Here is a 25,452-nt window from a genome sequence, read left to right on the forward strand (position 1 = left end):
GGCAGGCAGATCGCTGTGACCAAGGTCAGCTTGGTCTACAAAGCAAGTCCAGGATAGCCAAGGCTACACAGAGAAGCCCTGTCTCGGGGGGTGGGGGAGGGATCTATCAGACAAATACTTTAAAATATTTTTTGTTTGGCTTTAATGGTTGGTTTTGTTTTTCTAGTTAATAAGTTATAGTAGAGTCTATAATAGAACTGAAATTTTTCAATAATAAAATTGAAAATAATGGAATATTTTCTAAACATTTATTTTTAGATGCATGCCTTGAGAAAGTTGTATAATAGAATTAAAACTTTTCAGGGACAAGGCAGCGGTTTTGCATGCCTTATAGATACCAATATATTCTTCAGGAACTTAAGCCTGTTCTTTGTATGTTTTGAGGGAATGGTTGGTTAATGAACGAATTGGGTGGTTTTCAGGAATAGAAGTCTGGTACCAGGGAGAAAAAAGGTCCAATTGGAATTGAAATGATTAGTGATGCACCCTGGTTAGGCTTCTTTGCCAGTGACACTTACAGAGAGAAAGCATCTTGGAGTCAGAGTAATCAGTAATCATAGGGGCTATGATAATAATTCATTCATCTGAGTTATATATCATGTGTGTGTGAGGTGGGACCAAACAGATTTTCTTTAATAGCGAGGAGTCTAAGGAAGAGAACAGGAATTGAAGCTACCTGAGTACCGATTGTGTACTAGATAGCCCAGATATGTTATTATCCTTCCAAATCCAGTGTAACTTAGCACGTTTTATAGATAGGAAAATCATATCTCAAAAGAGCTGAAGCAGTTGGCATAAGATGACACTGCCAGGGAATGGTGGGACTTGGATTGATGACCTGACTTTGACACCAGGTGTTCAGAAATGTAAACCCAGCACTGTTTTTGCATGTTTTCATTTCTCTGGAAGACTGTGTTAAGACATTTCTCATACCTAAGGTTGTCTAAGTTTGCTAGCATCCCTTCTCAGTGTATGATCTGATCCAGTCCCATAGGGTGGAGCATGTCCTTACGTTGTATTGCTTCTAAATAAGAGCCATCCTTTATAACGTACAGAGAGAATAACTCTGGTGGTGTAAGACGTTGAACCTGTCTATAGTCTCACCAGGTGCTCCACCAGTTTATCCCCAGCAACAATGGTGGTGTTTGTCAATAACAAGATGGGGAAATGAAAGTCGAACAATCATTCGCATGAGAATTTCAACATTACCTTCTAGGTGTTTCAAGTGATTGGTATGCAACACTCGATATGCTGAAGGAAAGCTGTCGAATTGCCAGCAGTGTTAACTGGTCAGATGTAGACCTTTCACAGTTCCAAGGTAAGGCTTGGTTCCTTTCACAAAGAACCAGTTACCGTGAGTATTTCCTCTGCAACATCTCCTGCCTGGTGTGTTGGTATGTGTCCACTCTCTCAGCACTTAGTAAGCTGAGATATAAAGATTGCCAAGAGTGAGCCAGATAACAAATACTCCTCTTGCCAGAGATATGTAATAAGATTCTGTAAAGAAAAAAACAACAAGCAGGGTGTGGCAGCACAGGCCTTTAATCCCAGCATTAGGGAGGCAGAAGCAGGTGGATCACTGTGAGTTCAAGGCCAGCCTGGTTATGAAGTGAGTCCAGGACAGCCAGGGCTACACAGAGAGACCTGGTCATTATTTATACTGTATAAATAAAAAGGGCCAGTACTAAGTTGTATTTGTAAGGTGATAGAGCTATTTGCTAGGATAGAGATTAGAAGACCAGCATCTCAAAGGGAAGAAGAAACACACACACACACACACACACACACACCGGGGGGCGGGGGGAGGTGCACAAGCATTATCTTCTTATAGAAAGGCATTGCTTTTGCAGTGTTGTATTTTTAAAAGACGCTTATAAAAATTCCTAAAAGACATTACATACAAAAGTTCTGCGAGAATACTAGCTATGTTTAAGAACCAGGTTTTGGATAGTCTATCTCTCTGCCGCTGCTGCACCCACTTCCGTGTTTGTGTGGGCTGTTGCATTTGAGGCCATAGAACAACCACAAGGGTTGTTCCTCAGTAGCTAGCCACCTTTTACTTTTTAGTTTTTTTCCATTTATTATATGTGTTTGAGAAATGCTGGCACATAACATGCATGCTACAGTATATACATATACAGATCAGACGATGGTTTTTGGGAATTGATTCTGTCCTTGCATGGACTCTTTTTTGATTCTTTGAGACAGGGTCTCTCTGTGTAGCCTTGGCTGTCCTGGACTTGCTGTGTAGACCAGGCTCTCGAACTCACAGCAATCCGACTGCCTCTGCCTCCCGTGCTGGGATTAAAGGCGTGCGCCACCACATCTGGCCTTTTCATGGACTCTTTAAGGATTGAATTCACATCATCCAGCTTGCACAGCAAGCACTTTACCTGCTAAGCCATCTCTGGCCTAATTCATGTGTTTGTGTCGTATATGTGGGTGTGCTTGTACATGTATAGGCCAGGGTTGAGACTATCCTCTGTGCCTTCTCCACCTTAGTTTTGAGGCAGAGTCTCTTATTTACCCTGAGGCTCACTGTTCTGACTTGAGTGGCTGACCTCTGTTATGTCCATGTTTTCCCATGTCCTCTTTGTATTCTTTCTCTTGCTCCATCCTCAGCTTCTCAAGGTTACAGGCATGTGCTGCAGTACTTGGTTTTTAGCCAGGTTATGGGGATCCAAACTCAGGCCCTCATTTTTGAGACAAGATCCTACACTAGCCTAGAATTTACCAAGTAGGCTAGCTGGCCAGTGAGCCCCAGGGATCTGCCTTCACTTTCCCCAAAACGCCAAGATTGCATGTATGCCCCATTTGTAAAATGTGGGGCTTCGGGGGTGAATTCAGGTGCTTCAGGCCTAGCATTTGAGCCCCTTGGGTGATCTTACTTATCTTAAAAATACCACCTTTTCCATGTGCAACTCACCACATAATCTGAGCTGAATGAATGGAGACTGAGGGTTGGGTGTCCGGTGTTGATGTTTCCTACAATATTTAGATTGTGCTCACTGTATTTCACATGCTTTCCTTACAGGTCTGATGGAGAGTATGAGGCAGGCGGACCTCAAGAACTGGTCGTTAGATCAGGTTCAGTTCGCTGATCTCTGTTCCTCTCTTAATCAGTTCTTTACACAAACTGGCCTTATCCACTCACAGAGCAATGTTCAGCAGAACGTCTGTCACGGTGCCATGCACCCAGCAAAGCCTTCCCAGCACCTCGGGGCAGGTATGGATTATATACGCTCACTGTGTCTGTAAGAAAGGAATAATAGCAGATGATTCATGTGAAAGTATATCGTTGAAATTTGAGGCAAGGAGCCAGGCATGGTGACATAGGCCTTTAATTTCAGCACTTGGGAGGCAGAGGAAGGTGTCCTGTGAGTTCAAGGCCAGCCTGGCCGACAGAGTGAGTCCAGGACTGCCAGGGATACACACACCGAAATCCTGTCTTGAAAAACTGAAATTTTGAGGCAAAATTTCTGTTGTGATTTGTGTGGATTATTTACTATTATCCTTTCTGATATCTAACTTTTTATTGTTATTAAGCAAGTCTCTAAAAGATACTTTAAAAAAGAACATGGTTATAAAATTGTTTCACTTTAAATTTGTGTAGACTTGCAGCAAAAATTAAAATGTTCCATCTTTTAAGGATGTTAGAAGCTTAAGGTCCATTTGAAGAAGTATGCAGGCTCTGTAATGAGGGAATAGAAAAAAGAAATCATGGTGTCCTCTGTTGTGTGTACCCCCGACCCCACCCCCATGAAAATGAAAGTGTTAGGAATGTGCCAATTTCAGCAAGGTATCTTAGAGGTGAGAGCCTGGGGCTTAGAAGCCTGAGTGTCTGCTCCCGATTCTGTCAGGTTTCTCCTCTCTGTTTTCCCATGTGTGATAGAAGGGATGTTGGGCTAGGCCATCTCTGAGGCCGTCTCAAGCCTGTACACAGGTCTGGCTTTTCTGTAGCTACTGAAAACTTGGGAATAGCCAAATCCAGTGTGCTTTACCTTATTAATAGTACAGATCGAGCTTTCTTCCCTCTTAGGAAACGTAGTAGTTGCTTTTCAGTTTCATTACATTGCCTGAATTCAAGTGTAATTTCTGTGATATAGGCGCATGGCTTTCTGCCTTAAGAATCCCTTGAAATCCCATTTGAATGAGGCTTATGAGTCTCTTCTGCAAACTTGTGGTCCATTTTAGTCACCTTTGCCTGGCTTAGCTGTGCCCTTGTGCATGTCTTTACTGTTACTTTGCCTTGGTCACTTAGTGAGCCCGTGCTCACTCACATGTATAGTCAAGGGGAAAATTCAGAGCAACAGAGAAATGGATGAGCAGCAGCAAAAGCCTTTGAGCCAGGACATCTGGATCCTAGTCCTGGTTCTGCCACATTTGTGCCCTTGGGCAAGCCTGCTTAACTTTTATCTTCCTTTGACTTCTGTAGAAAGAAGAGGTAATGTTCTGTCTAGCCTTCTGTGTGGGTAGTACGAGGGTCAAATGAAGTCATAGACGTGGAAATAATTTTGAACTTTAATGAAGTGACAGCTGTCAGTGTCCTTGCTATGAGCTTATGGCCGTGTGCTCAGCACCTAGAGTGGCGCCCGTTGCAGAAGCCAGCTCCATTTCAGGAGGATTTCCCTCCCTCACCCTGATTACCTTACCTCCCTGGCTTCATGGAGTAACCATCCGTTAAGATTCTAGTACTAGCTTTGTTTTGCTGGTAGTGGTAACATGTTTTCCCCTCTTGTTTTTGATTAGGAAATTTGTACATAGACTCCAGGCAAAACCTCCCTCCCTCGGTGATGCCACCCCCTGGTTATCCTCATATCCCACAGGCGCTCAACACTCCAGGAACTACGATGGCAGGTAGTGTCTGTGTGCTGTGTTTGCAACCTAGGGTTTAACACTGAAAAGCTTGAGGCTGCTTTGAGAGGGTATGAACTCTCTTTATGGCCTGGATTACAGAGTGTCTTTAAGGACTTTATTTTGACACGACTTATTACAGTGTTCAGGGGCCTGTTTTGACTAGCTTCTGTGGATTCTGTTCTGCTGATTGCAGAGAAGTAATCCACCTACAGTAGTATCCAGACTAAAGGTGATGAGTTGAAGGTAGCCAAGAGACTAGGGCACACTGTTAGAACTGGAAGGAGTCTTAAGGATCACCTAGACGAGAAATTGGGGTCAGGAGAGAAAAGCTGCCCAGAACTCCTGGGTTAATGAACAGTTAAACAAAGACTCAGGTCCTGACCTTGCCCTTTACTTTACCTGTCTGAAAAAGGGCAGCAAGTAATGTGTGCCAGTGAGAGGGTGGGTGAGACCTGGAGAGAGCTGTGTGCCAGGCAGTGGGGAGGGGGCTGTACTCAGTGATATGTCCTTGGATGAACTGGAGGACACTGGAGTGTACCTGCTGCTGCACTCCCCACCTCAGCCCCTTAGTGATTTGCAGGTACTGTGCTGTGTAGCTGGAGCTCAAGCCGGATTGCATCTCCTGCTTTGGCTTCAGATTATCTTTTTGTTAAATAAAGACACATCAACATTTCTGATAGAGTGTAATATACTTAAAACATAGCATTTTATAAAATCATATGTTAAAAGATTCATGAGAAAAATGATTAGCAAGTAGCTTAAAATTTTGTTTTTAAGAGTACAAGCAACAGTAATAATCCGGTAAGAAATTTAGGCCAGGCATGGTGGTGCACGCCTTTAGTCCCAGCACTTGGGAGGCAGAGGCAAGCGTTTCACTGTGAGTTTGAAGCCAGCCTGGTTACAAAGTGAGTCCAGGACAGCGAGGGATACACAGAGAGAAACCCTGTCTCAAAAAACCAAAAAAAAAAAAAGGGAAGAATTTTACAGCATTTCAAAAGATATCTTTTAAGTTCTAGTAAGAGGACTGCTTTTAGTAAATTTTGTTATGTCTCAGTCTAACTTCATTGGTACACCAATGACTTTTTTTTTTTTTTTAAGTTAAATTTTTCTTAGGTGTATGGGTGTTTTTGCCTGAACATTTGCCTATGCACAACTTGAGTGCCTGAGGCCCGAAGAGGTCAGAAAAGGGCATCAGATCCTCTGGACTTGGAGTTATAAGCCACCATTTGGGTTGCTAGGAATAGAACATGGGACTTGTGAAAGCTCTTTTTTAACAGCTGAGCCATCTCTCTAGTCGCCTGATAGCATTGTTGATTGGAAACATGTTAGAACAGAGCAGACTAGTGAAGTGGTTGTCAGCCTTTTCCTTATGCCTTCTTTACTGTAGGCCAATAAAATGGAAGAGTGTTTTTGGAGTCAGGTGGACTGAGTTTGTTTGTTTAGTTATTTTTTGAATCCGTCTGTAGTCCAGGCTGGCCTTGAATCTATGATCGTCCTGCCTCTGTCTTCTAAGTGTTTAGGATTGAAATTACATGTGTGTATCATTATACCTGGATTTTTGTTCAACTTCTTGTTGGAGGCTTTTGGGTGGTTTCCAGGCAGTGTACCTGTTTCCTAGCACGTAGGACATCTCTAGGAGCTGTTGGTGTCTTCCTGACTTTCCTGCCCAGGTCACTGCTGACCCTGTTCTCTTCTTTCCAGGCCATCACGGAGCTATGAACCAGCAGCACATGATGCCTTCCCAAGCCTTCCAAATGCGGCGCCCTCTGCCTCCAGATGACATCCAGGATGACTTTGATTGGGATTCAATAGTGTAGGCTCATTTTTGCAGGACAGCAGACTCCAGCATCCTTTCTGTTCAGTGAAAGGAAGGATTAGAGTCCAGTTAAGAAAACAAAGCGATGTTACCAGTGCTATCTAAATTCCTTTTGAAGACAATCAGAGATTCTAGCTGGGTAACTTACTGCTTTTATCCAACCCAAGCAAGAACTACATGTTTGTCTCCCCGCCAGTGCCCTCTGTAGCTCCTAACTGTTGTGATTTGGACAGCTTTTTGCATATTTGTGTCAGTTTGATGTTGACCACAAGTGCCAGACTGATTTTTCAGACAGAGCCTATTTTGCTGCAAGCAGTTTTACATACATATGTGTAAATATGTGTACAAACATTATTGAAAGGCTTCCAAGTTTTTTCTAATTGGGTTACTGTGTCTTGACAAGAAAGTTACTGTCAGTTTTTATTCCTTGTTAGGCCATTTTCTGCAGGATGCTTTGAGACAATATAGGGAACGGAAAGGAAATCGGTTTTTCAAAGCCCAGTTTCCTTTATTTAATCTTCAGAAATAGGAGTAATCATGAATTCCACTGCGTAAGTCAAGGAACCTGGAGTTGGTACTTTTAACAGTGCAGAGGGCCTGTTGTTCCTGAGCAAGGTTGTAGTGTAGGGAGTTGTAGAGTGTGTGTTGTACCTTGTTAGCGTGTTTCCTCAGCTGCGTTTTGACAGCTCTGATGTGTGTGCGCTGATTGAAACTGGGTATTGCTTGGCTCTTCAAACAAATCAATGTCTCCATACTCACATATTTATTATTCAGAAGTATTATTTTAATATTTATTGCTACTTTCTGTGAATGCACAACGCTGTTGGATTCACTAGGGAGAAATTTGTCTGAAAGCATGGTTATTTTTCTGGATAAAAGTTTACAGACAAAGACAATCAAACATTTTGTCATTCTCTTTATCATCACTCCTTTTACCAGGTGAATATGCTTCCTGTCTTACTTAGCCTTCTTGCCGGAGACATAATAGCTACATAGGAATTTCCTGGAATTTGAATTAGAGTCTATTTAGGCAACAGGACATGGAGGCAGGGTTCATACAGCAGTGTCCTCACCGTTTCAGGTGATGCTGGAAGGGACTGCAGCTCCAGAGTCTTTCTGCTTCAGTCTTGAGTGCAGTGACTGCATGACCTGATGTTGGGCCTGTGTGCGCCCAACAAAGAAGCACCTCAGAGCTTTTATCAGTTGCTTTGTTTTGTGTCATATCACAGCTTACATGGGTTGATTGTTTTGATTTTACAATGAAAGTAGAAGAAAGGAAATTCTCTTCCCCACAGCAAATATATTTTTAATTGGTTCTTTATAGAGTGGGAAAATCTGTTTTAGTGAGGAAATAGATTCTGTCAAGTCAAGAAGAAATAACTGCTCACCAGTTGCTTGTTAGTGTCTGAGCTCAGCAATGCTAAATCACGTTAACTAAGCCTCAGCGAGTCTATGGTTGAGTAATCGCTACTTGAGCAAAAAGGTGTGTGAGTCTGTGTGTGAAAAAGAGAGTATTAATGGAGTCACTGGGAAGCCATGGGGAGAGCTGGGAAGAAGTGAGAGCTTTGTGCTTCTCTGTTGTTTGGACCCCACTTGTCATGAAAAGGAAGCTCAGGTACAGCCCCTCGAGTCAGTGAGAACAGCAGCCAACAGGCCTCCCAGAAGGACCAGGCAAGATGAGATGGCTGCCTGCAGAGGAAGAGCTTGGGAAAATGAGGTTCCCATTAGTTTACTCAAGTCACTGTTTTCAGACACCAAAACTGCTGCTCCGGACTAGGATTGCTGCTCAGCAGCGTGCACTTTAGATGAGCGGGTGTGGGAGGACTGCAGTCTCTGAGACAGCATGGCTTGATGATGATTTTACAGATTATGTGAAGCTAAGTTCCCATTTGGCAATTACTTAACTGATTTGCAGTGATCGATATATTTATGAATATTTAAACTGACCAAGAATGGCACGTGAGGATAGACTCATCACTCTTCTGTCACTCCGAGTTCCCAGGGCCTCAGAGCGCCCTGTAGTCCGAGGCCAGGCAGGCTACCTGGTGGGTGCAGAGTCCCTCTAGTGGCCATCTCTGTTGGTAATGATACAGAGCAATTTCTCTTGGGCTTTAAGTTGACTAGAGACTTTGGGGTAAAGACTAATAAACGTACATAAAGAGATGGGTGCTCTGTCCAGGAGAAGAGTCCGACTGGCATTTGTGGCAGTGTTTGAAATGTAAATGTATTCCTGTGTGTTCCTGTAAATATTTAATACGTATCTCTCAAATGTCCTTTGAAGTGGGAGGGCATCGATCTTGGGATAATTTCAAATGGAATAGAGTATTTTGCTATGTTCATTGAGAGGGTGATGTGTACATACCTATATTGTATATATGTGGTGACATGCATTGGCTTTTGTGCAGAAACAACCTGCTCTCTGTGCTGCTGTTGGACAGTCAGTGTTTTAATGTTTCTACAGTTTTCCTATTGCACGATTTCATATTCTGCCAATGGTGAGTGGCACCCATTCTTTGTAACCGTTTAGTGCTGTAAAGAAATATTCCATGTGTCATTAGGATTGTCGCTGCCAGAACTGATATGCATGGATGGCACTTAAAATAAATATATTATAACTGTATTTGCAGCCTGATGGTCTGTGTCATTTGCTGCAGTTGAGGAAGCCAGAACGGAGCCTGTGGCCAGGCCATGGAGTCCTTGGAAGTTTTGAGACAGTGCCTGGGTGTTGCTGCCTTAGCACTGAGCTTAGTGTTGTTTGATCTTGGTAGCTCACTTTTCTGAGCAGACACCTGGGGCTAGCTCTCCAGAAAGAAACCCAGTGATGAGGGTTTGCTGAGGATAGACTTGCCCAAGACGAGGAGCAATCAGCACCTGGCCAAGGAGGTCACCCGGAAGTTTCCCTGGTGAGGAGCAGTGGCTTAGCAAATGCAGAGAAGGCACTGAAGGTCAGCCCTCAGAGGGCCCGAGGCCAGCGGTTATCTCTCTGACACTGGTGCTCCATGCCGTGGCTTGGGCTGGAGCAGAGTGGAGATGGTAGGTTGAGATGGGAGCAAGTTTTGAAAGCCTTAGCAATGGACAGGCAAGAAACTTAGGGACCTGCACATGGATGTGAAGAGAGAGTAACGCTTCCTGCCACTCTGGCAGTCTGTCTAGAGCGTCGCAAAGTTACCTCTACAGCACTGCCGGAGCATCAGTGTCTGTTTACAGGTGGGAGCAGGATCTGAAAGAAGAGCGTCCCCAGCTTTTACCTCTGATTGTGGACTTAGGATGGCTCTGTCTGGGGCAGGCTCCAAAGCTCCTTAAAACTCCATGGTTTGCCAGAGCCAAGGTCTCTCTCTCTCTCCCTCTCCCTCTCCCTCTCCCTCTCTCTCTCTCTCTCTCTCTCTGTGTGTGCGCGCGCGCTTGTGTACTTGTAGAGGACAGGACTGGGCTGTGTTCTGTTGCAGGCAGGTTTTGTTCACTTGGTGCTGGTTGGTATGCAGCTGGAGTATACCTCTCCTGGTCAGAGGAAACAGGAACACAGTCATTATGCTGCATGTGTATTTCTCTCATCTTTAATGTGTTACTCTGAGGGCTGCTCTATACATACGACCCTTACCAGCTGGGTAAAGCATCCTGGACAAACCATTGGAGCTCAGGAAGTCTTCGTAGAAGGCATTCAAAACGTCACCCTGGTAAGGGCCTTAGAAAATGATTAGTGCAGCCATATTTTGTTAAGCATTCAGACCCAGTAAGGAAGCAGCTTATTCCAAGTCTTACAGCTACTCAGGGAAAGCTAGGAGAAGGTTAGAGAGTCATTGGCCTAACAGTAGTTCAGACTTCCTGTACACAGCCTGCAGGGATGGCTCAGGAGGTAAAGCCAGCCACTTGCCCCAGGACTGATGACCTAAGTTCAGGCCCGGTAACTAGTGCTGGAAGGAGAGAACCAGCTCACAGAAGGTGTCCTCTGACCTCAGCATGAACCCACTGTCTAACTTGATCTACTGTGACTTGATGGTATAGCAGTGTCATGACCCTGCTGTGTGGAAGAGGAGACAGCTCTGGAGAAGTGAAGGGTGCTACAGCAGAGAGAGGGAGAGAGACTGACTTTAAATGTAGAGTGCCTGTGCAAGATGGAATATTCGTGAGCAGAGCATCTCACCATGAGTGTGTGCCTGTGGCTTGTGTGGGGTGCTGTGTGCCCTACCCTTGGAGGCAAGCCAATAGCCTCTTTTGGAACTTCAGGGCAGGCTGCAGCCAAACAAAATAGGCAGCATGTTGGCTTACTGAGACAGTCCCTGCATTGGTTTCTTCTGTAGTAAATTCAAGAGAGATTTTTGAGCTTTATCCCTGTCCTGTCCCCACTTGCCTCAGTCTGTTAAATTGAAAGTCACCATGAGAAAAGCAACTGGCTGCGGCAAAACCATATTCTTGCTCCATCTCACAGCAGTTGCCAGTTCCCAGCTCTTGAGCAGTGTCCCAGGAGTGCAGGATGGACGGTTGCTGTTTCTTCGTACTTGCTGCTTACCGTTCTTCCAAATACCTGGTGGAGATCATCATATTCACTCTTAGGAAACAACTCCTGGGCCTGATAGTGGTATTTCCAACCTCAGCATCTGGGCCAGGTGTGGTGGCAGAGCCGGTAATAATTGCAGCAATAAGGCTGAATTTCAAAGCTAGTCCAAGTAGCCCAGGACCTCTGTTCTCAGGAGGTATTTAGGCTGTCCCAGATCTTTCCAACTGCCCCTGAGTTGGGGGGGAGGGAGGAAGGGGGAGTGCAGACAGACAGCTGAGTGTGATCTATACTTGTGGAAGACCCTCGCTCCTTTCCCACCACCTATATTGGGTGGCTCACAGCCACCTGTAACTCCAGCTCCAGGGGATCCAGTGCAACGAGTGTACATACACATCATTTTAAAATAAAAGTTAAGTCTTTAAAATCATGTAAAGCAAAGGCTGCAGGGAGTGCCTGTCATCACCAGGGGGCAGCACTGCCAGCTGTATGCATCTTTGTGGAAGGGTTCCTTCAAGTGCAGCCCCTTTGTAGACCCCAGAGTTTACAAGGCAAGAGGAGCCTTCCCCTCCCTGTCCCAGTCCCCTCTCTTTGTGTGGTGACACCGCTGACTGGAGATGCCCCTTGCACTTCTCGGCTTAAGCAGCATGTGGGGTCACTCCACAGCTGCCTTGGCTGGACCCTAATGAAGCTCACCACCCCTCCGAAATATTACCCCAAACCTTCTGCCCACCGAGCCCTAGCTGATGAACATTCTTCTCACAGGCGTGGCTCGGGCAGGCACCACACCTTGGCCTCTCAGCCTAGCCTTTGAGTCTGAGCGGGCCTGGATGGTGCCCCATGGAGCGCTGTCAAGTGCATTATGGTTATTACCACCATTTGCCAGTTCCCTGCCCGGTACTTGACAGCCACTATCGGCCTCAGCGCTCCCAGCCACCTTGTGGGCTCAGTGCCACTATCTGCCTTTTACTGCTGGGTATTGCCACTTCGAGAGGTAAAGTGTTGGCCCAAAGGTCACTGCCGTGTGAGGGGAAGACAGCCCAGATCTGCTTCATTCTGGTCTGTACTGCCCATAGAGGCTGATAATCCTCTCCCACAGCAGTCCCAGGTGCCTTTGACCTCCCTCTCCACAGCCCACCCTATCCTAGAGCTTGCCCATGTTTCTATCTCCCTATCATGGGATGTCACCTCTTTGCTCTCAGGCCCCCCCCAAAAGGTCAGAGGGCAGTTTCCTGTCCACAAGTAATAAAGATGTCAAGGCATTTCTTAGCTTCCCTTCCCATGCCTGAGCGATGCTCAGGAGGCAGGAATGGCCCTGTTTTCACTAAAGCTTAGGTGTATGGGACACTGCAGCTGTGTGTGAGTGACACAGAGGCGGACACCATGATGGTTGATTGGAATGTCACTATGTAGTCTGCCTGTAGCTGAGTGTGTATGTGTGTGTGTGCGCGTGTGTGTGTGTGTGTGTGTGTGTGTGTTGGCACAAATGCGGATACATGTTTGTGTGGGTTGTGCATACTTACGGAGGCCCCAGGCTGAGGTTGGGTCAATGAGACAAGTTCTCCAATCTCCACCTTCCCAGGCTGCCAACCCAGCCAGCCTCTATGTGTGTTCTAGGGGGTGGCTATCTGTGTTCTGGGGGTTGGCGAGGCTCCTCAGACTATTCGGAGCATCTCTCTCATTCTCCAGGGTCCTGTATGCTAGGCGGCACTGAACTGGGATCAGGCTACATAGGCAGAGGCTGTCGGAGTTGGTCCCTGTAAGTCTCCTACAGATATTTTTTTCTCACAGTCACATGCCTGGCTTGTCCCTCTCACTGTTCTCCTGGGTAGTGTGGCTTTGAGGTAGATGACAGACGAATACCACCTGCCCAGCCTTCCTTGTCCTGGCAGAAGCGGATCCCTTGTCATTTGGCCAATGGTCACAATCTCTCCAGACCTCAAGGGCCCAGCACAACTGATTGCTTAAGGCAATGAGAAGAACATGGACTTTGGAGTCAGGTTCTAGGATCTGTTGTGGGCAAGACACTATCTTCCTGAGCCTCGGTTTTCTCTTAAACATGGAACAAAACACCGTAGCTCAGAGTGGTGTTGAGAAGGCGGCTGGAAAGCACATGGCATCTGGGCTCTGTACGGAGATCCAGAGGAACGTCCCTCCTTCCCCTCCCTCTGCTCTGACCCAGTTGGCAAAACAGCTGGTCCCTGCCCCTCCCCCACTCCTGTCAAGATAGAGCATCCCCTTCCCTCCCCTAAGTTCACCAGTTCCAGCTTACCATCTGCCCTTAGCCCTCTGCCAGTGTCTTTGTGCACAGTGGCTCTGCCAGGGCCCTAAACTGCTTCTCGGAGCCCTGCTATGCTTTAGCCTAGACCAGCTCTCCTCTCCTGTGCCCCCAGGTCTAGAGCTGTCAGTCAAAGGTCACTTCAAATATCACTGTCACCATCAGGCATACCGTGGCCTGGCCTCTGGGACCTGAGCCTGGGTGTTCCTCCCACAGCTCCCAGCGTGTCCCACAAAGAATCCAGTGGGGTCTGTCCAAGTTGTGTCTAAGCTTGGACTCCTCTGAGGTGGGGGGAGCATGGAGGGGGTTATGGGGGTGTGTGAAGGGCGTTCCTGGGGGTGGGCACTCCAGCTGAGTCTCTCCTTCCTTCCCTCCAGGGTGGGAGACAGTCTTAGTGAGATGCTTCCAGGAGGGGGAGGAAGAGACAGCTGCTGTATGTGAAAGGGAGCAGATGGTGACCGGGTACCCACCATCTCATCCGGGCCAGCCACAGGGGACTGATGACTCAGCTAGGCAAACAAGTGGACACATCCTCTCCACTCCCCAGCTGCCCCCTGAAGCATCAAGGGAAAGCGCCCACCAACCTGGGCCCCGGAGGAGGGAGGGGAAACTGGGCTTGATCTCTGGCCAGGGCCTCCAAGCCCCACCAGCTGCCACTTCCTGTGTGACATACGACGAGAGCGCCCTGGTTATCCATTTTCTCAGCATTGTGGGCATCGCTGCCTCTTGGTGGGCCACTCCTTTCTTCCCTCGAAGGGGAAGTGTGTGTGAGGCCAGGAGGCCCCGCATTGCACTGGGCAGTTCAGGTTTTTCTTTGGCATTTGAGAAAATTGGATTCGGTTCTGGAATTTATAGCTATATGGCCACAGTTGTCACCAAATCCACCTGGCAGTAATCTGAAAAATTGTGCCTTCCTCTGGGCTGATGGTGCCAACAGCTTGTGTTTACATGTGTGCCTTTCTGCCATGCACAGTCAATACAGCCGGACCCAGCAGTTAGGTATGTACCCTTGGGAAGTCATGTTTTCTTAACCTCGCTGAACTTCAACTTGCCGCTCCCACCCTTTAAAATGGGATTATACAGTTATTTCTTTTAGCCAAAGCTGTTAGGAGGCTCACAGATACGGGAATTCTCAGACAGTTATGGCTTCTTACGGGTTCTCATGGCAACCAGAGATTGTTGCACCCTCTAAAGCACATTTACAGGCGTCACAGGTTGGACTACACCTCTCTCAAGGACACACAGACCAGGCTTAGTGTCTTTGGGCTCTTGCTGGGCCTCGTTCCTGTGGGTCTGAGAGCTTGCAGCCTGTGTGGGCTTACAGCCCGGCGTCCTACAGCAGGACTGTCTCCATTGGGCCTGACTTTAATGGGCACTTGAGAATCACAGTGATTCACCCACACACAGCCTGTACAACAAATCTGTTGGCCAAAAAGAACAGTTAGCTATCCTTGGGAAGCTCGGGGTGTCCCAGCATCAGGCAGAACCCCCTAGCTTCCAGCATTGGGGTTAGGGCCAGTTAGGTTGGGAGTCGTGTCACTCATATGGACGGCCACAGAGGCCTGGGGCTTGGCCCAGCCAGTTGCAGAATTGTTGGCCACAGCCAGCTGCCGTGCTTGGGACAAGCCCTGCCATTTTCTGGGTTTCATCCATCCACTGAATTCCAGGCCTTGTCTGAGCACTGGGCATGCAACTTGTGCTATGTGGCTCCAAGTGTCCAAGTGTGATGAGAATGCTTCTGGAGCACAGAAGAGTGGAAATGCTCGTGACTCTGGGGCTCGGGGGTGGGGGGATGGGGTGGGGCCTGAAAGTTGCTAGAAAGTCATGAAATCTGCAGTGGAACTGTTCTTATCACCCATCTCCACAGAAGCTGAGGCTCAGAAAGGTCACGTGACGTTTAAAAGATGAAGCTGGCACCAATCTGGGGACTGCCTAGCTCTAGGGCCTGAGCTCTGGCCTCCCCTCCCACTCGCGTGTAGTGCTTTGAGGTCCTGGTTGAATGGTACACTTGGCAGGGGCTGGATCGGGACAGACAGTGCCAGCCAGGCAGCATGGCTTTCCTCTGAGGTTTGGGACAGCAGGTGGTTGTCCTTTCATGATACTGCAGCTAGGGCCAGGAGATACAGTGGCTCGGATGGCCGCCTGAGTACACTGCCTTGCCAAAAGAGGTGATCTGGGATTAGAGGGAAGCCCGAACAGCCTCAGAGTCATGAAGTGACAAGGCAAGGCATGCAGAGGGCTGGGGATAAGTCTGGGGGTTCAGGGTGCAAGCTTGGGGTTCCAGGAGAACAACTAAGGTCCAACTTCTGGCAGCTTCTATGAAGGCTGAGGCCATAATGTCCCCTGAAAAGAAGGCTGGGCATTGAAGTCAGAGCTGGGCCCTGGGTTGGGCAGGGGCCCGAGTGGGAAAAGGGAGAAGGGTAGATTCCTACTTCCCAAAGCAGGTGCGTTTGCTTCCTCTTTCCCACAGTGAGGAGCTGCATCAACCTGAGGGTCAGATGGAGGCAGCAGGAGAGGAAGCCCCTCCCCCTCCCCCAATCAGGGCCACACCCTGGGTGGGAAGACAAGAGCCACCTTGAGTCAGCAAAAAGGGTTCCTCTAGCCCAGTCCCTACCCCAAAGCCAAATCAAATCCCAGCATGGCCCTAGGCTCCCACGTCATCCCAGACCTAACCCAGACCATAAACCCAGCCCCACCCCCCATCTCCTGCCTCACTGCCAACTCTCCTCAGCCCTGCAGCCTGCTCCTCAGCCATCTGCATCTCAAGCTCTGTCCTAGCCAGCCAGCATCCACTTCCAAACCCAACGCTAGCAGGCTCCATCCCCAAAGCCAGCTCACACTCTTCACAGGAACTCCCATCCCCTGAACGCCACACCAAACTCTTCCTTAACTCAGCCCCTGACCTGGCTGCATCTTGTCTTTATGTTAGCTCAGTTCACCCCTCTCACCCCCAGCGCACCCCTGAACCAGTCCCCTGCTTTCTGTCTCACCACATCAGTCCTCCCATTCGCAGCATCCCTGCTCAGCACCGGTGTTCAGCCCTTAAGGTCAGTACCTGACTCTCAGCAGAGGCCAGTGTGGAGCACATGGATTGCACATATATTGTCTGTGGACACACATCCACACACACCTCCACACACACACACTGTTCCCTGAAGTACACACGTACCTCCTCACAAATATACACAAACAGGCACACTTCGGGATATATACACACACACATACACATATATATACACATATACACATGCATACATCCCTAGCATATACACATCTCCATGTACACACAGGCACCTCAGCACACACATATGCACCCTTAACACAGACACATACTCTTTAGTGTACACCTGCATATGATCAAACATATACCCACACACCTCAGTGTATGTCACACTCTGGCACACAGATAGGCAGACACGTCAGTACATGCAGTGCCTACACACAAACACACCTTTGCACACATAACTTTCAGAATACCTACATATACCCTTCAATGCATACCTCAGCATATGCACTCACACATGTCAGTGTACACATACACCTCAGCATACATGCACTGTGCATCTCAGTGCAGGCAGGCACTTGCCTATGACCCCACAGTGGTAGGGAGTGAGGGGTGGGGATGGCAGGGCTCAGACAACAGAGGTTCAGGCTAGCTTAGGACAGCATGGCAGGACCAAATGTTTCCTGGCCTTGATCCTGGGTCAGGCACTTGCTAGTCCCTTCTTACTAGGCTCCTTCCCCCTCCAGGCCTTTCTTTTAGTTCTGTTCTTCCATTCAGGGATGCTGACTCTCACCCTGGTTATGTAGCCAGTGTGATGGAACAGTAGGAAGAGGAGTAGGCTCCAGGAAAGCTTTCTCTAGGGCCCTGGGGCTCACGCACCCTAGGTCCCGCGGTGAGCTTACTGGCATGCTCAGGAACTCAGCGGCACACTTGAGTCCTCCTAGACTTTTCCAGCACGAGGGCATCTGTCAGCTGGGGAGGTATTCACATTGCCCTGCACAGAGAACCTGAGACTTGGAGGGGTAGCATCTGCCAGTTGCTTAATCCCAGCGGAAAGCAGGCCCGGTGGCGGGATTTGAATGTGTGCCTGAGAATGGCAGAGTCAAATCGCAGACACCAAGCCTGGAGTCTGTCTGGGTCTTGAATTCCCAGCCTCCCCTTTCTCCTTTCTCTGGGCTCACTTAACTTTTCACATACCCCTGTAACATTCCGGGGGGGCCCAGCTCACCTCTTGTTCCTCCTAACTCAGCCCTCTTGTGGATGACAGATGTCTCTTTTATGCTCCCCCACCCCCATGCTAATGGCCCTGTCTCTGCTGTCATTGTCACAGTCACCTTTTCTGGGCCTCTTTTCTTCAAGGGCAGGGTTGGGCTTGCAGGGCCTGGCCCTCAAGTAAGTGCTAGTAAATGCAGCACCCAGCCCAGCTGTGGGTCAAAGTAGTGCCCAGGGAGGGGCTGGGGTTCTGCCAGGTTCTGATGGTCTCTTATCTCCTGGGCTCCATTGGCCTTATCTGATGGAGCACAACAGGCAGCAGATGAGGCTGACAAGGCCCCAAGGTTACTGAGTAACTCTGGCCTCTTTAAAAGTCCCATTGTTTACCCCAGGTACCCAGCACCAGCCCGGCAGTTCCCCCTTGCACTGCACACTGCTGCCATGAATGCCTGCTTGCTGTCTGTGCTGTGCCTCCTGGGTGCTATGGCTGCCCTGGTAGGAGGGGTCACCGTGCAGGTGACCTTACTTGGTTTGGCCCATCTTTGGAATCCTGAAATGGGGGTTGGCTTTCCTCTGGGATCCCAGCCATGCGTATTTTCCCCCTTCAAACATGGAGGAGGGAAAAAAAAATTTAGGGAGACAACAAGAAATAGCACATGGGAAAGATGGTAATGGAGTGCCTGCAGTCTGGCTGCTCCTGTGTCCCACCATGACTTAGCAGCACTGGGGAGGAAGGGCTGGTGGTGGCATTTCACGGAACAAGAAATGTGAGTTTCTCGAAGGTTCCAAAACAGCCAAAACCAGTGGCTGGGGAGGGAAGGGAGGTGACTGGACTCAGATCTAGCTCTGATTCCTTCATGCTGCACTTGCCTTTGGAAGGACCAATCTTGGTCCCAGGCATCGATTGCACCCATGGGGGACCCGGGTGGTTGCGCATGCCTACCAGTGATACCGAACACAAGCTGGGTTGTCAGCCAGCAGGTGTCCTGCTCCTGAAAGGCTGGAGGCTGGAGGTGGAAGCCCTTGGGCGGGAAAAGACAGCCTGGGGTAGCATGGCCGCAGATGATGATGCCAGCTCATACCCATGTGGCACCCATCGCATTCCTGCCTCTCCATACCTGCCTCCCCATACCTCATATGAAAGTGTGGAGAACTTCAGGCTTCTAGCAAGCCCAAGGGCACAGAGGCCTGTTCTCACGCTACCCCACAGATCGATCCACTGTCCCAAGCAAAACACCCAGGCTGGGGCTGCCTGCAGCCTGGCCTCATGCTCTGGCTGTCTCTTTCAGGATGGAGACCTTTCTTTTCCTCTGGAGTCAGTGAAACAGCTTAAGGACCTCCATAAGGTACTGGAGCCTGGGCTGAAGAGTCACAAGAAGTTTGCTCCCAGGCTTCGTGAGCCTGTGGCACAACGGCTGTGCCACCTCTCTGCATTTCCGGAAGCACTAAGGCCCATCTGTGAGAAACCGGACGCTGAGGAGATCTTGCTGAGGCTTGGTGAGTGACTTGTCAGCTAGTGTGGCTGGGACATTTCTGATTGGTGGTGTGTAAGGAGGAGGAGATGTGTTCTGATTGGTTAGTTCTAAGTGGTACCTGCTCAAGCCTCTTAGAAAGTGTGGTTTAAAGGGGGCCCTGAGTCCCATCTCCTGGTCATAATAACTCTATCCCTGTTCTGGTTAGAAGCTGCACTGTGATTAGCTGGCTTCTGTAATTCATATGTCACATTTGAGGCATAAAGCCCAAAGGGTCATAGGAGAGCAGCGGCCTGCTGGGATTGTCCTGGTGGCTGGTGACAGATATCCAGACTCTATGAGGAAAAGGTGACTGTCTTTCACCTTCTCTCTTGATCAGAGGCCATTGCTCAGGATCCAAACACATGTGAGATCTGTGCCTACGCTGCCTGCACTGGATGCTAGGATGACATCACTTGCCTTCCTTCTCAGCACACATGGAAGCTCCTTCTACCTTCTGGAAGTAGGGGGATGGATGAACTCGCACCCCCAGCATCTCAACCTCTCCTGGTCGTGGCAGGGAGGAGGTTGAGGGAGAGAGCTACCTGGGGAAGACCTGCCTGGGGGCTTTGCAAACCCTCAGCCAATAAACCAGATTCTAGAACTCTGTGTTTTTGCCTCCACTCCTTCCCTTGGGGTTCAGTGTGCAAAGCAGAAAGCTCCATTTTCTTGCCGAGCTCCTGGCCCGAACTTGCGACAGCTACAACACACAGGTACAGGGCACCACCCGAGCAGGTGGACTGTCTCCTGGGACCACTAAGCAGCTAAGCTGCCTGTGAGGACAGGGACCTGTCTGAGCTGGTTTGGGTGTCCCGTACTCACAGGCATTTGATCCACTACTTAGCATCTGGCTCCCTCAGACCAACAGTGTTGCCTTCTGCCTTCCTGTGACCTCATTCAAAGCAGCACCCCCAGTCCTGTCCTCTTCCTGTTAGGCTATCTGCCCAGGCTCTGTGGCCACCTTCCTCGTGGCCTTTCCTCATCCTCCTCAAGCTGAATGTGTCCTGTGGTCACCTGTTCCTCATGCACAGCTCCAGCCACACTGTTGATGACTTCTGTGCATGGGGCAGTTGCTCCAGCCCCGCTCGCTCAGGGTTAAGGCTACCCTCAGCGACGATGGCCCAAACAACAGTGTGAGAGGAAAACCCAAGACTCCAGGTCTTCCACATCCTGTGTGATGTTAGGGAAACCCCTTCCCTTCTCTGTGCCTCTCTGTAACATGGTCTAGCTCTAGATCCTATGAGTGATGCATTTCAAACTCCCAGGTTAGACCCAGTATAAACACAAGAGGAATTTTTTCAATGGTTTTTAAAGAAAAGAAACGGAAACAAAAGGAAGCAAAAAAAAATCAAGGGTCAGGCTGAGAAGGGTTCAAGCGGAGATGACCGTACACAACATAGGAGTGAGGCCACTTAGCAAGGATATAGGGGACCTAGAAAGAAGAGGCCACTAGGGTTTGCTCTGGGGGAGTCAGTGGAGGGGAATTGCCATGGCATGGGGGCAGGGTGAGGTGGGGTAAGGGGTTGGGGATGGGGAAGCTCAGACAGGCTTCCTGTGGCCTGGGATGTTGATAACACCTCCTTCTGGCTAATGTCTGCAAAGGAGGAAAGCCTCTTTGTTATCCTGGGATCTGCAGTGGAATAGATGGATTTCAAAACCAATACCAAGTAGGATAGAAGAGAAACTTCTAGAAGGTAAGGAATGGAGTGGGGTGGGGGGAAGCACATGGAAGCACCAGAGTGGTCCAGTGTGCACAGTGTGGAGCTTGGGAGGCAGACAGGACTACCCGGCTGCAGGCTGACTCTTAGAAGCCACGCCCCGCTCGACCTCCTTGTCTGACACCCGGCTTGACCCAGTGCGTCCTCCCAGGGGTGCCAGGGGATTTGCTGAACTGTGTGGTGGATAGAGCCGTTTAATGCTTCAACACGACAGCCAGCTTCATTGTGTGTGACTTTGGACGGTGAGACTTGGTTTCCCTGCCTGCAAAATGGAGATCTTAAGGACTGCTTTGAACAGGCATGATGCCACATGTAATCCCAGGACAGGGTAAGCAAGGGCCACAGGGTCAGGAGGTCAAAGTCATCTTCAGCTCCTAGCCTGGAACCCATCACACAAAAGTTGACTTTGGAAAGTTGAGTGAGGCTTGCACAAAGTAATACTAAAGAGTTCTGTAAGGTTCATCTATTTTGATTTTTAATGTGTCTGAGAAGAGTGTTGATCCCCTTGAGCTGGACTTCTGGGTGAGCCACTAAGACTTGGGCACTGGGACTAAACCCCAGGTTCTTTGCAGGAGCATCAAGTGCTCTTAACACAGAGCCATCTCTCCTGCCTCCTGAAAGAGTTCTTAAAGTTTCACCACCCCTGGGGCAGCCAGCCAGTCAGAAAAGAAACCAGAAGAAACCAACATAGGAAAATGGAAACACAGCGCGCCAGCTCCAAGAGGCACAGTGGTGGCCACTCAGCAGCAAATGTACAGCAACGAGGGCAGGCGTGGGAAAGAGCATCTCAAGAAAAGAACAAACTATATCCATGTTTTGTAGAATGGGATTAAAAAAAAAAGTCAGAGCAGAAATAAAAGAAATCATGGTGATAAAACGAAAAGGTGGGCTGATGCGCTTTTCCAACTTCCAGAAGGCACTTCACACATGAGGTGCACAGACACACGTGCACACAAAGCACTCATACATCCGAAGTGATCAACACAAAAAAATGAACAGTGAGATAAAAGTATCAACAGGGGCATCTCTGTCTTGTTCCTGATCTTAGGAGCAAAGTTTTTGTGTTATTTATTCTACTCACCACTTCCCTGTTCTCTTTAGGTGCCTTTATTTATTAACTCATTTATTAAAAACATGTGTGAGTGTCTGCGTGAGTTTACGCGCACCACGTGAGTGTGGGTGTGCCACCATGTGGATTCCGGGAGTCAAACCCTGGTCCTCCAGAAGAGCAGCCAGCTTTCCCTTTTTGCTACTTTTCTTTGACATGGTACTGGAAGTTCTAGTCAGAACAATTAGACAAGAAAACAAAAGTACCCAACTCAGACAGTAATAAATATAATCTGTTTGCTGATGACACAATCTTAAATATAAAACTCCAAGAAGCTCACCTAAAAAAACTCACTATAACCGACAGACAATCTAGGGAGCTTTAGGATAAGAATTAATTCACAAACTTCACTATCACATCTATATACTAACAATAAGCTCCTCAGAGCACAAAATCAAAACACTCCTTTCACAATAGTAGTGATAACAACAAAGACAACTATGAAATAATTTAAATAGGAGTTTAAGGAGCTATATGCTAAGAAAAAAAATTAATGAAAGAAATCAAAAGGCATCTCATTTATTCATGGGTTAGAAAAATAATGTTAGAATGTTCACAGTACCCAAGGTGGCCTATGGATTCAATGCAAGCCTTATCAAAGTTTCAAAAAAAAATTTTTTTTGCAGAAATAGAAAAAAAAAACCGTAAAGGTCATATGAATTCACACAAGACTCAAATATCCAAATAATTTTTTTTTAATTTTTAAGACAATATTTCATGTAGTCCAGGCTAGCCTAGAACTAGTTATTTCAGTGATGATGACTTTGAGCTTAGAATTCTCCTGCCGGGATCATAGATGTGAGCTACCATGCCTGGTTTGTGTGAGATTGCTGGCTGTCAGACCCAGGGCCCTGTGCATACTAGGCAAGCATTCTGCCAACTGAGCCATATCCCAGTCCTAGCCAAAGACAATCTTAAGGAAAATGAACAAAGCCAGACTCATTACATTACAGAACTTTAACTGAGACATGCCCTCCATAGTCTTGGGCATTTGAACAGGTGGTCCCAGTTCATGACGCTGTTAGGAAAGAATGGGAGGGGTAGCTTTGCTGGAGGAAGTACGTCACTGGGGGAAGGCTTTGAGAGCTTACATCCTTGTCTACTTACAGTTCGCAGTCTTTGGTTATGGTAAAGGTGTGAGTTCCCAGCATCCTACTGCGCTTCCATGCCACTCACCTTCTGCCGCTCTTCCTCACCACGGAAGACTCTCATTCCTCAGGAAACGTAAGCTGAAAAACTTTCTCCTGTAAGAAGCTTTGGCTGTGGGTATTTTGTCTTTTGTCACAGCAAGAGAAATGTAACATGCACACTACCTTATCTCAAAGTCTACTGCAAAGTTATAGTAGTCAAAACAGCATGGTATAGACAACAAGCAAAGGGGAGGAAAAAGAGATAGAAACCAAAGGAACACACACACTACCAGGGGAGAAAAAGTCATTAGTTTTACTCAGCTATGAACCCTGTGAGCTACTGATGCAATAGTGGCGTGAATGTTATGGGAATAACCAACCGCTTTCTGATTGGATTTAAAGCCTACTCCATAAGATAGAATTCATGCCTGTTAACTGAACCCCAAAGTCTCAGAGCTGACTAGGTCCTAGGCCACAGGGGGACAACCTGATGCTATTTTCCTAAACGGAAATAGTACTAAGCTGCCCCAAAGGTTCTTATCTTTATACCCGTAGGTCATGTGCATCTTTCAGCCCTCATCAGAGAAACGTCTTCTTTTATTTTTCAGTAGATGGTGATTAATACAGAGACCAGTCATTGTGCAGAGAACAAGCAAATATTAGAGTGCTCTGAATGGGCCATCTTTATCAAAGACCCCACCCTAAGGCCCAGGGATCGTCACAGAAGAGGGCCAAAAGATTGTAAGAAGCAGAGGGGATTGAGATCTGTGGCAAAAACAGTATTTACCAGGCAAGACAGCACAGTTGCACACAGGAACTTACAGCAGCCGGGGCTGTATGCACACACCTTGCGCAAGGTCAAGGCAGCCGGGGACTGAGGAGGGGCTTATGAAACCCTGCCCTTATCTGAGGAGCTATTGGCAGGGAAGAGACAGTCAGTTTTCTTCAGGGATGCTGCTGCCCCTGAGAGCTTACCCAGGCTTCAGGAGATTACCTACACTCATATAAACATCAGTAATGGACTCAGTGGGTACTGAGGCAAAAAACAGAGATGGGGGCAGAGGGAGAGGGAGGGAGGGGGAGATGGGGGGAGGGAGAGGGAGAGAGAGGGCACACAAGAAGTTTGTAGAAAAGTATGGACAGGGATAGAAGAAGAACGGCAGGAGAGAGAATGGAGATAGATTGGAGCCAAACACATTGCATGCATGCATGGATATTAAATAAGATATTAAAGGAGAAACCAATGGAACAACCAGGGAGCCCAGGAATCAATTCACAGCTAATCTTTAACAAAATTACCCCAAATCACACAACAAAGAAGTGATAGATTCTTCAATAAATGGTGCTGTGAAAACTGGATCTCCATATGTAGAAGAATGAAACTAGACTCTCACCAACACACACACACACACACACACACACACACACACACACACCAGCTCAAAATGGAGTAAAGATTAAAATGATGATGCCAAAGGCAAGGCCCATACATCTCCCCTGCGTGGCGAGAACACAACACACACACACACACACACACACACACACACACACACACATCCCGAGTAAGGTCAGTACACCCAGCAGGTGTCTCCTCCCCGGGCAGAGTGCCTACAGGACACTGGGCTGTGACTGGTGCTCTCTTGTGGCCTGAGCCATGGAAGGTGGGGCCCAGGGAGCTGAGGCCTTCACTCTAGTCAGCAATTGAGCTGGGAATTCCCGGTACGGGGTTTCCCACAGGGCAGGTTTGCTACTTGGCCTTTGACCTGAGCATCTAAGAGGGAAGACTGAACGGTATGTATTGGAATAGAAGATACAAGGGTGTTTTTTGTCATTGCTCTTGTCCATGAGCCCCCAAACACAGACCCTCCCCAAAATAGACAAACAAGAGGGCTCTGAACAGCTGAGGAGACAGTCAACAGGATAAAGAGGTGAGTGGAGAAAAGTATGTGTGTGTGACCTATGCATCTGTGAGGGATTAACACCCAAAACAGAAAATAATTCAAACAGTCCGGAAAAGAAAAGATGGAACTGTACAATGGGCGAGCACCCCAGGAGACACTTCTCAGGAGACATGCAAATAGGCAACATGTGAAGGTGCTCAGTGCTGCAAGCCATGAGGAAAGGATGCTAATCCCACAATGCATCACTTTACACTTCTTTTTTTTTTTTTTTTTTTTTTTTTTGGTTTTTTGAGACAAGGTTTCTCTGTGTAGCCTTGGCTGTCCTAGACTCGCTTTGTAGACCAGGCTGGCCTCGAACTCACAGCGATCCGCCTGCCTCTGCCTCCCGAGTGCTGGGATTAAAGGCCTGCGCCACCACGCCCGGC

At 48.0% G+C, this 25,452-nt stretch overlaps 2 protein-coding genes across 5 annotated transcripts in view; both read left to right on the plus strand.

The window, feature by feature from the left end:
* Nucleotides 1-9,293, plus strand: part of FOXJ3 (forkhead box J3) — a 95,078-nt gene extending 85,785 nt beyond the window's left edge. For all 4 annotated transcript variants that reach the window (XM_084785085.1, XM_084785082.1, XM_084785083.1 and 1 more), the window contains 4 exons: nt 1,217-1,318; nt 3,035-3,226; nt 4,750-4,857; nt 6,559-9,293. In XM_084785085.1, the coding sequence (XP_084641211.1) occupies nt 1,217-1,318; nt 3,035-3,226; nt 4,750-4,857; nt 6,559-6,674 (518 nt within the window). In that variant the 3' untranslated portion in view covers nt 6,675-9,293. The remainder of the gene's footprint in view (nt 1-1,216; nt 1,319-3,034; nt 3,227-4,749; nt 4,858-6,558) is intronic.
* Nucleotides 9,294-17,919: 8,626 nt separating this feature from the next.
* On the plus strand, nt 17,920-19,759 carry GUCA2A (guanylate cyclase activator 2A). Its single transcript, XM_084785733.1, has 3 exons — nt 17,920-18,175; nt 18,949-19,156; nt 19,511-19,759. The coding sequence occupies exons 1-3, from the start codon at nt 18,101-18,103 to the stop codon at nt 19,573-19,575; spliced, it is 348 nt and encodes a 115-aa protein (XP_084641859.1). The 5' UTR covers nt 17,920-18,100; the 3' UTR covers nt 19,576-19,759.
* The last annotated feature ends 5,693 nt before the right edge of the window (nt 19,760-25,452 follow it).

This window comes from Acomys minous (genome assembly GCF_964271855.1).
Source record: "Acomys minous genome assembly, chromosome: 6".
NCBI classification, from domain to species: domain Eukaryota; kingdom Metazoa; phylum Chordata; class Mammalia; order Rodentia; family Muridae; genus Acomys; species Acomys minous.

Coding starts and splice junctions, on each gene's coding strand:
- GUCA2A (XM_084785733.1), top strand. CDS start 18,101: ATGAATGCCTGCTTGCTGTCTGTGCTGTGCCTCCTGGGTGCTATGGCT. Junction 18,176..18,948: donor TAGGAGGGGTCACCGTGCAG/GTGACCTTACTT, acceptor TGTCTCTTTCAG/GATGGAGACCTTTCTTTTCC. Junction 19,157..19,510: donor GGAGATCTTGCTGAGGCTTG/GTGAGTGACTTG, acceptor TCTCTTGATCAG/AGGCCATTGCTCAGGATCCA.